Source organism: Lissotriton helveticus, chromosome 11, assembly GCF_964261635.1.
Source record: "Lissotriton helveticus chromosome 11, aLisHel1.1, whole genome shotgun sequence".
Classification (NCBI taxonomy): Eukaryota; Metazoa; Chordata; class Amphibia; order Caudata; family Salamandridae; genus Lissotriton; species Lissotriton helveticus.
In genome coordinates, this window is record NC_136072.1 from 226,079,099 (window position 1) to 226,091,948 (window position 12,850).

General features: G+C 40.0%; 1 protein-coding gene across 7 annotated transcripts in view; it reads left to right on the top strand.

Moving 5' to 3' along the window:
- Window positions 1-12,850, top strand: part of MME (membrane metalloendopeptidase) — a 493,355-nt gene that overhangs the window by 429,168 nt on the left and 51,337 nt on the right. For all 7 annotated transcript variants that reach the window (XM_078667833.1, XM_078667832.1, XM_078667829.1 and 4 more), the window contains 2 exons: window positions 2,332-2,427; window positions 8,601-8,677. In XM_078667833.1, the coding sequence (XP_078523959.1) occupies window positions 2,332-2,427; window positions 8,601-8,677 (173 nt within the window). The remainder of the gene's footprint in view (window positions 1-2,331; window positions 2,428-8,600; window positions 8,678-12,850) is intronic.

Here is a 12,850-nt window from a genome sequence, read left to right on the forward strand (position 1 = left end):
AGCCTTTGGTGTGCTCAGCGAAGGGTTGGCCTTCGAGACCTGAGATCCCCATTCCCTGAGTCCAAAACATATATATTAAGGGGAGAGTGCATACAGCCCCCTCCACAACCCTTAATTGGTATTGGAGATCCCATCCCTGGTGCCAAATACTATTAAAGAGGGGAGGAGTGCGTTCAACCTCTCCCTGAGACTTAATAGGCCCCGGGAACTGCATCCCCAGGGCCAAATAAAATACAAAATGGGGGGGTACTGAACACCGTCCCTCCCCAAGTCTTCTTGGACCACTGGACCCCATCTCCTGAGGCCATAATCTAATGGGAAGAAGCGTGTAGCCTCCCTCTTCGAGCCTAATTTGGTCCCCGGGACACAATTATAATAAAAAAGGGAAAGGAGTTGTGCAGCCCCCTCCTCAAGCCTTATTAGGCCCTGTGGATCCCATCGCCTGGGGCCAAACAATGTCAAAGGAGAGAGGGCAGTGTTTACTCCCTTCCTGAGCATTCGTAAGCCCCAGGGGATCCCATCCCCAGGCCTTTTTTGTTCAAAACGGGAGTTTGGACTGCATGGCTGCACTCCACAGCCTCATCCGGTCTGGAAACCCTATCCCGGGGGGCAAAGGCAATTAAAAAGGGGAGGGAGCATGGAGCCCCCGAAACAAGCATTTTTGGGCACTGGAAACCCCATTCCCTCAGGACCAAATTTAATAAAATAGGGGAGGGTCCAGGCAACCCCCCTTCCCAAGCCTTTATGTGACCAACAGACCCCATCCCCGGGGCTATGCCTTATTTAAAAGGAGAGGGACCTGTGTGGACCCCCAGTCCAAGCCTTATTAGGCCCCGGGGACCCACAGGGCTATATTTATTTTAAAATGGAGGAGATACATGTTGCCTGTGTTTATAATAGGTGAGTGCTCCAGTGATCACCCAGGACACCCACCATGGACACGATGGTATTGGAGCTCCACCTGTTGGGAGCAGATTTTCTGTTTGCTCCCATTTGGTGGGAGATTTGGAAATGGTCCGGTCAGATTGGAGCAAACACATGTTTCCCTACCCCTGACGGTGTGGCCAAAAAGACCACTGTGTCCTAGGAATGGACTCCCTGGTACACAGCAAGTGAGCGGGCCACAGAGGGTGGGGTTCCCGGGCCATTGAAGTATCAGTGAGGGTGCTGTGTGCACCATTCCCCGTAAGAAAATACTTTTGACCCCACGAGGTGGGGATCCCCGGAGCCGAATACAGCTCAGGTAGGTGGGCCATGTGCCTCCACCCCCAAGCATTTAATTTGGGACAGCAGGGAAGTGGTCCCTGCGTCCACTCTCCCCTTATTAAAGGCATCTGTCCCGGGGGATGAGGTCCCCACTTCCAAATACAGCACAGGGAGGCTGCATGCCCCCTCCCTAAAAAAAAGAATTGGGCTCAGGGAATGGAGTCCTCAGGGCCGAAAACAACTCAGGGAGAGGGTGGGGATATATCATTCCAAGCAACTTATCTACTTCATATAAAGTAAAGGCACACATGCTAATAGTGCTATTGAAGCACAATGTGACTTATTTAGCCCGGTCCATTCTTGCTGCTTAAAAACAATTGGTTGTACTACCACCTCTGACCTATTACCAAGGTGATGCTTCTCCGAAACGCATCAGGAGTCTTTGCTTTTAAATAAATTGCTGTTCACTTCACTAGTTCTATTACCATAGGTGCCTTTCATTTACATATGGTTTTTGTAGAAACCACTCTACCAACTGTTGGGTTAATGTCCGTGCTATAGACAGTTTGTCAAATTGGGGAAAAGCTTGCTTTAATCTATCTGCGAGTTATCATTACAACACTGAGAATAGGTTAGACTTTACAGTGAGATATGATTTTTCAAGAACTGCCCATACAAAGTCACCAGCACTGGTGAGCTGTTCCTATCCTGTGCTCCAAAGTGTCAACTAGTAGAAAACAATTCACCCTATCATGCACACGTTAAACATTATAAAAATGAATGAGGACCAGGTTGACCCAGATTGCTTGCCGCCCACCACTCCAGCAGGAACATCTCAGTGTATTCTTTCCTTTAGATCTCATCAGATATGTTATATGGCAATTTAAGACACCACTGGGGTTTACCTTTGAGTCTGCACCATTGTTTTTAGTAGCCTGTTATAATGGTTACCTTATACATAAGGCAATAGTGATCTAATATGTATGGCCTGAAAATAGGTTTAACGTAACAGATTCTGCCTCTAAGCATGGGTAACAATCCATGTCTCTGTACTGTTGAAGTTCATTTTCGAAAAATATCTGTAGCTTACATTTTAAATGATAATGTCTTCTTTATATAATCCAGGCTTACCAGAACTATGTCCGGAATAATGGAAATGAAAAACTACTTCCTGGCATTGATCTGGACCACTACCAGTTATTCTTCCTGAATTTTGCACAGGTACAGAACTATACATTATGGTATAACTTCTAAACCGATAAGAATGAGTTCTGTTTGGAGTGGAATTCTGTGTAGCGGGACCTATGGGGTTCAAGCAAAAAGCAACGGCTACATTTCTTTCTGGTGTTCACATAATTATTAGAGGCTATATAACTGTAACTTAATTCTGTGTTAAATGTTAGGCCTATGTACACTTAAAACCATATACATTTCTTCAAGTTTTTAAAGATGTGGTATAGTGTTCAACATATTTTTGAATTATAGGGGTGAGTTAGTTGGCTATTTAATCACTTTTAATCAATGATACTGGAAACTCCTCAATTCAGTCTTGTATAAAATGGTGAAAATTGCATAAGATTTGTATTTCTGCAATTTATTCTTCATAAATTATGCAAATGTCAAACATGTGAAAGTAAAAATAGAAACAATATACCTACCATGATGATGTAATGGTAGGCAACTACAAGTGGGGGTGCGACTGGCAATGAAGTCCAGTAGACTGTAAGTAGTGTAAAAAAATCCTTTATTTCAACGTTGGAGTCTGACGGACGTCTTGACGGTTCGCAACATGCAGGCTTTATTTTGCCTGTAATAACTCCAAGGGCTTCCAGCCCAATACACTGGAGAACATTCTAACATTTCTAAATGGAAAATTCCTAATGGGTCAGTTCACTTTTGGATATCATTTGATGACCCTATAAGCCATGATGAAGTTCCCTTTGAGGGAATAAAACGTGTTGGCTGAGCGTTGCTCACCCATATGAAATAATATTTGAAATAAAGGATTTTTTGACACTACTTACAGTCTACCGGAGTTAATTTCCTGGCGCACCCCCACTTGTAGTAATCTATTTAGATCTAGAGCACAGAGGCGCCATGCAATAGCTGGCGCTGGGGAGTATTGCGCAGGAAGAGGATTTGATGGAAGTAGCGTGAGGTGCAGAGCTAGGAATCCGCTGTTAAGATTGTGTACATGATCCACTGACAAAATATCGAAGGTCACAATATCAACCTACAAAAATATCGCAGCAAAAATATCGAAGACAAGAATATCGACATCCTATCAACATTATGGTAAATACAAAAATATTGAAAAAAAAATATTGATGTAAAAAATATCGTTAAAAATATTGTTTTTTATTTAAGTTAACAAAATAATGTAAAATAAAGTAAATAATACATATAACTAAAATAAACATAGTTAAAAATATTTTGAAATGCTTACAAATTATAAGTAATATATATAATTAAAAAAGACATTAAACATATACACATAATATATATACTTAATTATTAATCATTTTTAATATTTATTTTAATAACTTATACATTGTTTATTTTTTTATATCTATACACACAAAACAATAATATAAATAAAAATGTAATAAATATATGTAACAAATTAAAAGAATATATTTTTAATCTTTTTAAATGAATTATACACTACATTAGCTAAAATAATTTAAAAAATATTATATAGCAGAGGAAATTAAATTACTATTCGAACTCCAGTGCAACAGTAGGGAAAGTGTTGGACAGTGTAGGGGTTAAAATTACTATTACCACTCCAGTGAGTGCAACAATAGGGAAAGTGTTGGACAGCGTTGGGGTTAAAATTACTATTTCCACTCCAGTGAGTGCAACAGTAGGGAAAGTGTTGGATAGCGGAGGGGAGGGGTAAAGATTACTATTCGCACTCCAGTGAGGGCAACAGTAAGGAAAGTGTTAAATTGCGGAGGGATAAAAATTACTATTCCCACTCCAGTGAGTGCAACAGCAGGGAATGTGTTGGATAGCGGAGGGGTAAAAATTATGATTTCCACTCCAGTGAGTGTAACAGTGTGGAAAATGTAGGATAGCCTAGGGCTTAAATTAGCATACTTATCAGTTAAATATTTTTTATAAAATAAATTACATAATAATAATAATTTAACAAAAAAATTAATAAATACTATTAAATTAAATTAGTATTTACTTAAATAACAATAAATTACTTTCCACCCTATTCCCGTATAAACACACAATGTGCTACACATACAAAATAACACAATTAATGTAATTATCAATTAATGAAGCAATATAAATTCATTACAAATTAATAATCAATTAACCATAAATGTATTACCAATAAATATAAATTAATAATGAAGTATTATTAATATAATTTAAAATTAACCAATTAATAAAAAATAATGACCAATTAATAATTAATGACCAATTAATTAATAATCAATAACATTAAAAACATAATAATTAATTATATTTAAATCACTTCCCACCCTATTCCCCTATAAACCCACAACCACTACACATTAAAAATAACATAATTGAATTATCAATTAATCAATTGATAAAAAAATTATTACCAATTAATAATTAATTTACAATAACTACTTAACAAAAATAAATAAATAACAATTAATATAAATTAATTATAATTATTTTAATTACAAATTAACCAATTCATACAAAATAATTACTAATTAATAATTATTTAACAACAAATTAACAATCAATAACAATAAATCAAAACATATTAATTAATTAATTCTAATTAAATTACTTCCCATGATATTCCCATATAAACCCACAACCTGCTCTGATACTAAAACACAAAATGTATTTAAACCTTTTTTGATATGTTCTAAACATTAAATACATATATTTCAAAATAATAAAAACATTAAAAAAAATTTAAACATACATATAAAATACATACTAAAATACATAACACTAAAAAAATATTGATATTATTTACAATTATATTTTTGCTAACGATATTATTTACTTCGATATTACTTACCTCGATATTACAAAAAATCAATATTACTTACCTAGCAGGCGATATTCTGGTCAACGATATTCTTGACTTCAATATTCTATCCCTACAATATGAAAAACTCGAGATTAGTGTAGGTCAATATTAAAAATTCAATATTTTGACTGTTTACTTGTGGACATGTATGTGATGGTAGGCAGTTTGCCTCAGTGCTTAATTTGAGCCAGTGGTTTCCGGTGCACGGCACACCACTTAGTTGTCAACACTGGCAGTTATGACAGTCTGCCACATGGTGCTGCTCTCTGTCTAATTTAGAGATGATCACAAAAACAGTTATTTCAATATACATTAAAAATTACTAATACCTACTGCCCAAGCCATTCTTATAATGTTGGAGGCCTGGAATAGTCTGAATTTTCACACTTGTAGGGTGTGATGGTAAGTAGTTGTGATGGCTGTGTCATTGGCGATGCTATCAAGGGAACTGGTTGATGCAAGTTGGAGTGGCCTCCTGACAAGGGACCTGCACTTACTTTTTAGTTAAGCACTGCCTTATCCCTTATATCTTTTGACCTCAAACACTCTTAAAAGGAAGCTCTTTATGGTGCACTTGAATAACTTCCAATTGGTGTTGAAATAATATGATGGTGCAATGAAATGAATGAACTTCACTAAATATTCCTCAAACTAGAAAAAGGATCCATGTGACTTTTACCATATAGTCCCTCGAAATTCATACTTGGCCCTGCAAGTCATCAGCAATTCTGTGAGCTTTACTTTCTACTGTTCGCAGTAAGAACTCAATTATTCCATAGTCAGGTTCCTTGCAAGGCTACATGAACTAGGGAACACGTGCACAGTAAGTGACCCAGATGAGAAAGTGAGATGCCAATTATTCCCGCTTGATGTGATATAATTGTAGGCAGATATAATTGACTTCTTTACAGTGTCATAGAACCTAGAGCTTAAAAGTGTGCCAGGCCATATGGACCAGGAGGAAATGTTCCTTCCTTACTCCAGTTTACAAAAGTCCTTGCTGTGTGCTTTATATCATCTTTCATGAACTCTATCTGTCTGAAGATATTTTAAGCTGTGTTCCTGGTTTAGTACCCATCATTTCAATTAAAGGTGTCTTTTTTATCTCCAACCCTAGTAGTGTAGATGGTCATTCTTCCATTATTCTTGACTTTTTCCCTCCTTTCCTGGCTATCATCTTTCATGATCACTTGCTCAAAAAGCAATCTCACATGGAATATGCTCACTGCTGCGTCTATGGCAAAACGCCTGACATATGTAAATGTTCTGATTCATATATATTTGTGCTCACTATTCCCATCATATGTTTTTGAGATATCTCATCATTTGTTCTTAACATTTCTGTGGCATCGTTTAGGGGCTAGATTATTTATCAATGCCTAATTTTATTGTCTGACACGAATGGTTTTCACTATACCCATATCTATTCTTTTCCTTTTAGATATTTCTGGGAACTTTTTTGTAATCTGCCAATTTTATTGGCTGACACGAATGGTTTTCACTATACCCATATCTATTCTTTTCCTTTTAGATATTTCTAGGAACTTTTTTGTAATCTGCCAATTTCGCCAAATTGACTGTCCTTAAAACCAGAACAAAAGTCAATGAGTGGCTAGTCACATTGTGAGTGTATTTTGTACACATGTAAGCTAGCTACAGCATTGCATGCCATAATGTGTCATTAGTAATGACGCGTCAATAACTTTCATACCGCATTTTTTGTACCTTCAAGATGGCTGCCATGTGGCATTGTTCCATGTTACATCATGTCATGTTTCATCAAACAATTTGGTGGCCATCTTGGAAAGAAAATACAAATGGCCTCCCGCAATGTTGGTTCTACCATTACTGGCAACCGACATTAGAAAGGTCAATAGCAATGAACCTCAGACAGTGGCGGGCATCGATGGGCAGACGAGGGCAGCAGACTATGTTGAGAATATGGGAGATAAATGCAGGGGTAAGAGGGAGAGTGGCAGAGAAGGTAAGAAATCCCCCTACGAACACAATCGTGTTTTCTAATGTAAAAACTCAACCTTTACTCATTCTTTGACTTTAGAAAGATACTTAATCCTCACAAACGTTTTTCAGACGTAGGTTGTACCACGGTGCAGGTCATTGAGCACTGGTGGAAGCATGTCATGGAGTGAACATTTCGCTGTCTGCAAAGGCATGGAATGCACCACGTCCTTTCAAAATCCATCCGATGTTTCTTTAGCATTGGGAATGCAACATTTTTATTAAACTCGCAAAATATACAAAATGTATGAATTTCATGTTAGGTGAAATTCAGGACTGGTCAGAGAAAAAATAACACTATTTGTAAAACTATCCACACCTTTGGGGTATTTAAACCCATCTAAAGCTTAAATGAGTACTATTTAAAAAAAAACATTGATCGTCTTCCCCTAAATTTAGTGGACATGATCAGTAATGGTACCAGCAGGGGCATAAATATCTCAGCATTCCTCTGTAGTTTTCATCACTTCAGCAATGAACGTCTGCTTCCTTCAGCATAGGATGTGCTGAGATCTGAATCAATGAGTGGGGAAAGCTAATTGTTCTATGTCAGGTGCTGACTGGCATTCTGAAATTGACAATCTGTCTCTTAATAAAAACATGTCAAATGTTTAACTGTTGAGTACAATTAGCACCGCATTCATACATTGCACCCCAAAGATACCCAATAGGATAAAAGAGGAAACGTGCATTAAAATGCGTCCTTTTCTGTGCAACGATATAAAATTATATCAAATGCTGCGAAATTCACTTATCTTGCATGGAAATTGGACTCAAGGGTAAATTATGTGTTTCTAAGTCTTCGGATTCCGAGATGCCAACCAGAAAGACGTTGAATGCAAAAATGGCTGCCACAAGAAGTATTCTCCTTTAAGCAGTCTCCCAAGTGCAAAAATGTTTTGAAATTTCATGGCTGTATAACCTGGCCAAAGGTGGTAAAATGCGCATAGTGAAAAATGATGGAAGCTCACAAAATTCATGTGCATAATCATTTTGCAATGGCGTAGATATGCCATATAAAATCAAGATCTAGTTTACATTAATTTATAATATGGTTATTCCATACATTTTCACTTGAAACACCTTCTGATTTAAAACATTACTAATATTTATTTGTGCCTGTACATGATGCGGTACGCATTTTAACTGAGTTACAAAGGGTTTTACATTTGGTTCATTCACACATTTTTATTATGTGATATGGTAGGAGGGATTTCGATGATTGTCAGAATTTCTCGGAGTTTACAGAACAAGTCATAACAATAGCAGAAGGCTTGTTGGGAACACACTGTTTAGTAAAGTCCATTGCCCCTGTAATGACTCACTCTTCATACTCTAGATATGGTGTGGAACATACAGGCCGGAGTATGCTGTGAATTCCATCAAAACAGATGTGCACAGTCCAGGAGAATTCAGGTCAGTGGAAAATATCATATTGTTGTATTTCTGTGGAATTCATGAGTGCCAGCAAAATGCAGACCATGTAGAAAAAAACAAGGTTAAACACAAGTGTGCAATGCCTTTATGTGACACATTACTGCATGTATGTTGTGAGTTTGATAGTTTTAAATGGTGTTCTCCTTTTGCTCCTTCTGTGGCCACAGCTAAGTGGCCACATAGAACTCAGAATCAGATTTTTTTACCATCCCCTCAGAAAGAGTCTAATCTCAGAGGAAGCACATTGACTTGGAAATAAGTACTTTTATGACTGATATATTGTTTATCTCCGTTGTTTCTCACATACGTTCCACTCAGTAATGCATTATCCAGTTTTATAAAATAAATCATATATATATATATTTTCTGCCAATTTGGTTCACTCTTCCCGGCTCTCACAGCGCTCGATGTGGGTGCGATCTCCTGCGGCCAAACCACGCCGCTCTGTATTTGCACAACAATCTTTCCAGGGAAAGAAAAGCGGGCCGCAGTCCCGAATTAAGATTTTACACTTTTTTAATTTATTTTTTATCTTCATTAGAAAAGGGCTTAAAGCGTGTTTTGATCGACGTGTTTCGATGTTCACTGACACCTTGTTCACGATTAACTGGCCCATCAGCAAGTCTCACTTGAAATGTTCAAATTCACATTATGTCATTTCCTGTTCTCTCATCAGGTGGCCCTTTGCATTGTGGTAGTTGTAGTTCTCAATGTTTTTCTATTGAAGATTGTTATATTTATTCAGGTTGACTAGTATCCCAGTCTTGTCTTCAGTTTGCTCACATTTTAGTGATTACAATTTGCGTATGACCAGTTTTGACAATTTGACAATTTATTTATTGACTGTATAATTAATTAAAATCATTACAGTAAAATCAACAATGAAGCAATTTCTTGTATATAAAAAGAATAGATACTTAAAAAGCTAAAGTTAAAAGCTAATGCTAAAATTAGGACTGTGATTGGTTACATCATTTGCTTGCTTGAAATATTTTGTTCAAATGACTGAGTCCCGCATGATTGTCTATTCCCCGACTTATGCCCTGGAGTAGGTCTGTTGCAGGTGAGCGCAAAAGCTACTCTCAGTGGTGCATTAACTATCTTACTAGGTGCGTTGCATTCTTGGAAGGGGGCATGCAAATGGGACATGGTCAATGGTGCTGCGTGAATGGATCCCGTCCGCTGTGGCCCACAGCTTTTAAGGCCAGCCTAATTTGGTGGATGAATTTCGCCAGTCTTGCCAAGATCATTGTGCTGGTATTAGACAGACATAATACAGATGCTTCGCTGCAAGACTTTATATTCTTGCTGAGGCAAATTGGGCGCAGTAGTCGCCGGCGATCATTGTTGAGGGTTGGGCAGCAACAAAGAAGGTGCAGCCAGGATTCCTTCTTGTAACTGCACAATCTGCAAGTTGTGGAATCCCCTTTTCGAGCCCAAACTGGATTGAAATCAGCTATCCCCAGCATGGTCAGCCTCATATATAAAATTTTACTTCTGGTCTGAGTTGTGAGGGACTCACTTAAGTAGGGTTGCGCTGTTCCTGCCCTGTATGAATCATTTAGTGAGACCAAGTGCGGGCTTCGGCGAAGAGATTTGTAGTCAAGGTCGAAGGAAATTTCGCGCACTTGATGGCTTTCTTCCATGCGCTCAGGGGGATGTCCTGCCGCGGCATACATTCTTCCTCGATCTTCAAGACACGTATTGCCTTTCCCAGCCTTGTGTGTCATTCCGAGCCTGGCCACTCGAAGATAGATCTCAAATGATTTTTTAAAGAGTTGGCCGGAGCCCTTAATATTCTTAAATATAGCTTTATAATCTCCCCCTGACATATCAGGTCTGGTCTTGCAACTCCAAGCTCAAGTCTTAGCCTAGTTTTTCTTGCCGACTTTGGTATTTGTAGCACCGATTTATATGCCTTAGCCTGGGCTAGATTGAGAAGAGAATCCAGTTTCCCGGGGAAGGCTAAGTGGCCATAGTTGATTGCTGGAAGGAGTTTTGCTCTAAGCGCTATCAGGATGGGGCTGGCGGAAGGGCTAGTCAGGTTCTGGCTAAGTTGTCTTAATGCGTGGGTGACCTTGTTGGCTTTAGAGCTCTGCTGGTTTATATGTATATTCGCCTTGGCCCGTTCCGTGAACCAGACCCCTAAGTAGTTGTATGAAGCCACCGAGTTAATTAAATCATATCCCAGTTGCCACTGTGCTTTCTTTTTCCGTTGGTAGGACCCAAAGATGATGACCTTGGTTTTCCCTTGGTTAACTATCAAGTTGTTTACGATGTTAAAGCTATTTAGAGCATTTAATGCTCTTTGTAGTCCCACCTTCGTATGGTCCAGTATGACTGTATCATCGGCGTACTGTAGAACGGGAAGCTTCACGCTTCCTAATCTTGGGGCTATTAGGCTGGCACCTTTTAGTGCCTCTCCCAGGTCCGCCGTATAAAGGTTGAAGAGGGTTGGGGCCAGCACACACCTTTGTTTTAGCCCGTTCTCTATGCTTATTTTGGGGGAGACTGTATGGGCACTTGTTTTGACCCTCACCCAGGTGTCCTCGTGTAATGACCTTATTGCCTTCAAAAGATTTGGAGGGATGCCCCACTTTTCAAGTTTCCACCATAATCGTTTTCTGACTACTTTGTCGAAGGCGGTGGAGTAGTCCACGAAGCAGCAAAAGAGTATGGGGTGGTTCTTCAGTGTTGCCTGGGCTGAGATGTGTACGAGCGCCAAGACATTGTCCATTGTTGATGCCTGAGACCTAAAGCCTGTCTGGTGCATAGGTATTATGTTTCTCTCTTCTACCCATTTTTCTAGATCTTTCAATAGTAGGCGAGCGTAAGCCTTGGCTTCCAGATCTAACAGGGCGATGAGCCTGTAGTTTGATGGCTTTAGGCGATCTCCTTTTTTGAGGATTGGGACGAGTATGGAGCCCCTCCAGGACTCAGGAGTTGTTGCTGTCAAGAAGGTGTAGTTGAAGAGCGGAGTCAGGAGTTTAGCCCAAAACTCCGGTGCCTGTTTGAAAACCGGTGCTGGAATCCCGTTGGGCCCCGGGGCCCCGTCATTCCTCATGCTCTTGATGGTTTTGATGACCTGTTGGGCATTTGCCCACGTTGGTAGGGTATCATCTACGACGGCCGGGGATCTATTTCCCTTCGGGGCCATGACTGGGCACAGAATTGGAACTCCTGGTTTTGTGCCACTCAGTTGCGCCGACTCTGCAAACTCCACCTTATCTCTTGGTGGGGCTTCCTCGGTGGAGGCCGTTACATATAGCTGCTTCACGTGTTGTATCCAGTCCTTTTCTGCAACCCCGTTTTCTCGTGATGGACCTCGGTTGCTCAGCTGATTTATGTATCTCCAAAGTAGTGCTGAGTTCTTTTGTTTAAGCAGGGAGAAGACTTTGAGCCACTTGCTTTCTGTGTCAGCTTTTTTGTGTTCCCAGACCTTCTGCCTGAGGGAAGCCCTCAGTGAGGCGATCGATGCTCCCTCTGTTTGGGGGCGTCCTCTTTTCTTGTCTGCAAGTGCTTTGCGCAGCTGCCTTTTGTGGTCGCGTATATCCTGTGGGAGGGTACTTCCTGGTCTGTGTGGCCCGATTGTTCTTGGGTTATGGAGTTTGGGGTTCCCAAGCTTGGATTGTAGATCCTCTATTATATTATCCCATCCTTTTATGGGTGAGGGCTCGCTCAATAAGCTGCCTTCCTGTGCCTGGTCCAGCCATATTTGAAGTGTTCCGTTGATCTTTTCTGACCACTTGATCCTCCACAGGGCACTATGCTTCTCCTCCCCGCTTGACTTCCCGATGGATTGATAGACGATGGCTGGCGGTACGTCCAGCTGAAATGCTGCTCTTAGTGGCCTATGGTCGCTTTCCTTCCTGTCTTCCACTTCGAAATCGTCCATTCTGTCCGCCAGCTCTTCACTGATCATGATGTAGTCTATTCTTGAGACATCCCGGAATGAGGGCTTAGGCTGCCAGCCGGTCGAGCAGGATCTCTTTAGTTCGTTGGTAGATATCAGCTTGTGATTGTTGAGAAGATCATGCAGGGAGGCTGCCCTGCCTAGGCCCCAGGGAGGTGCTTCAGTTTTGTCCAGGTTTTTCAGATTGAAGTCCCCAGCAAGGATGACCTGAAATGTTTTGTGCTTGTTTAGCAGATCTT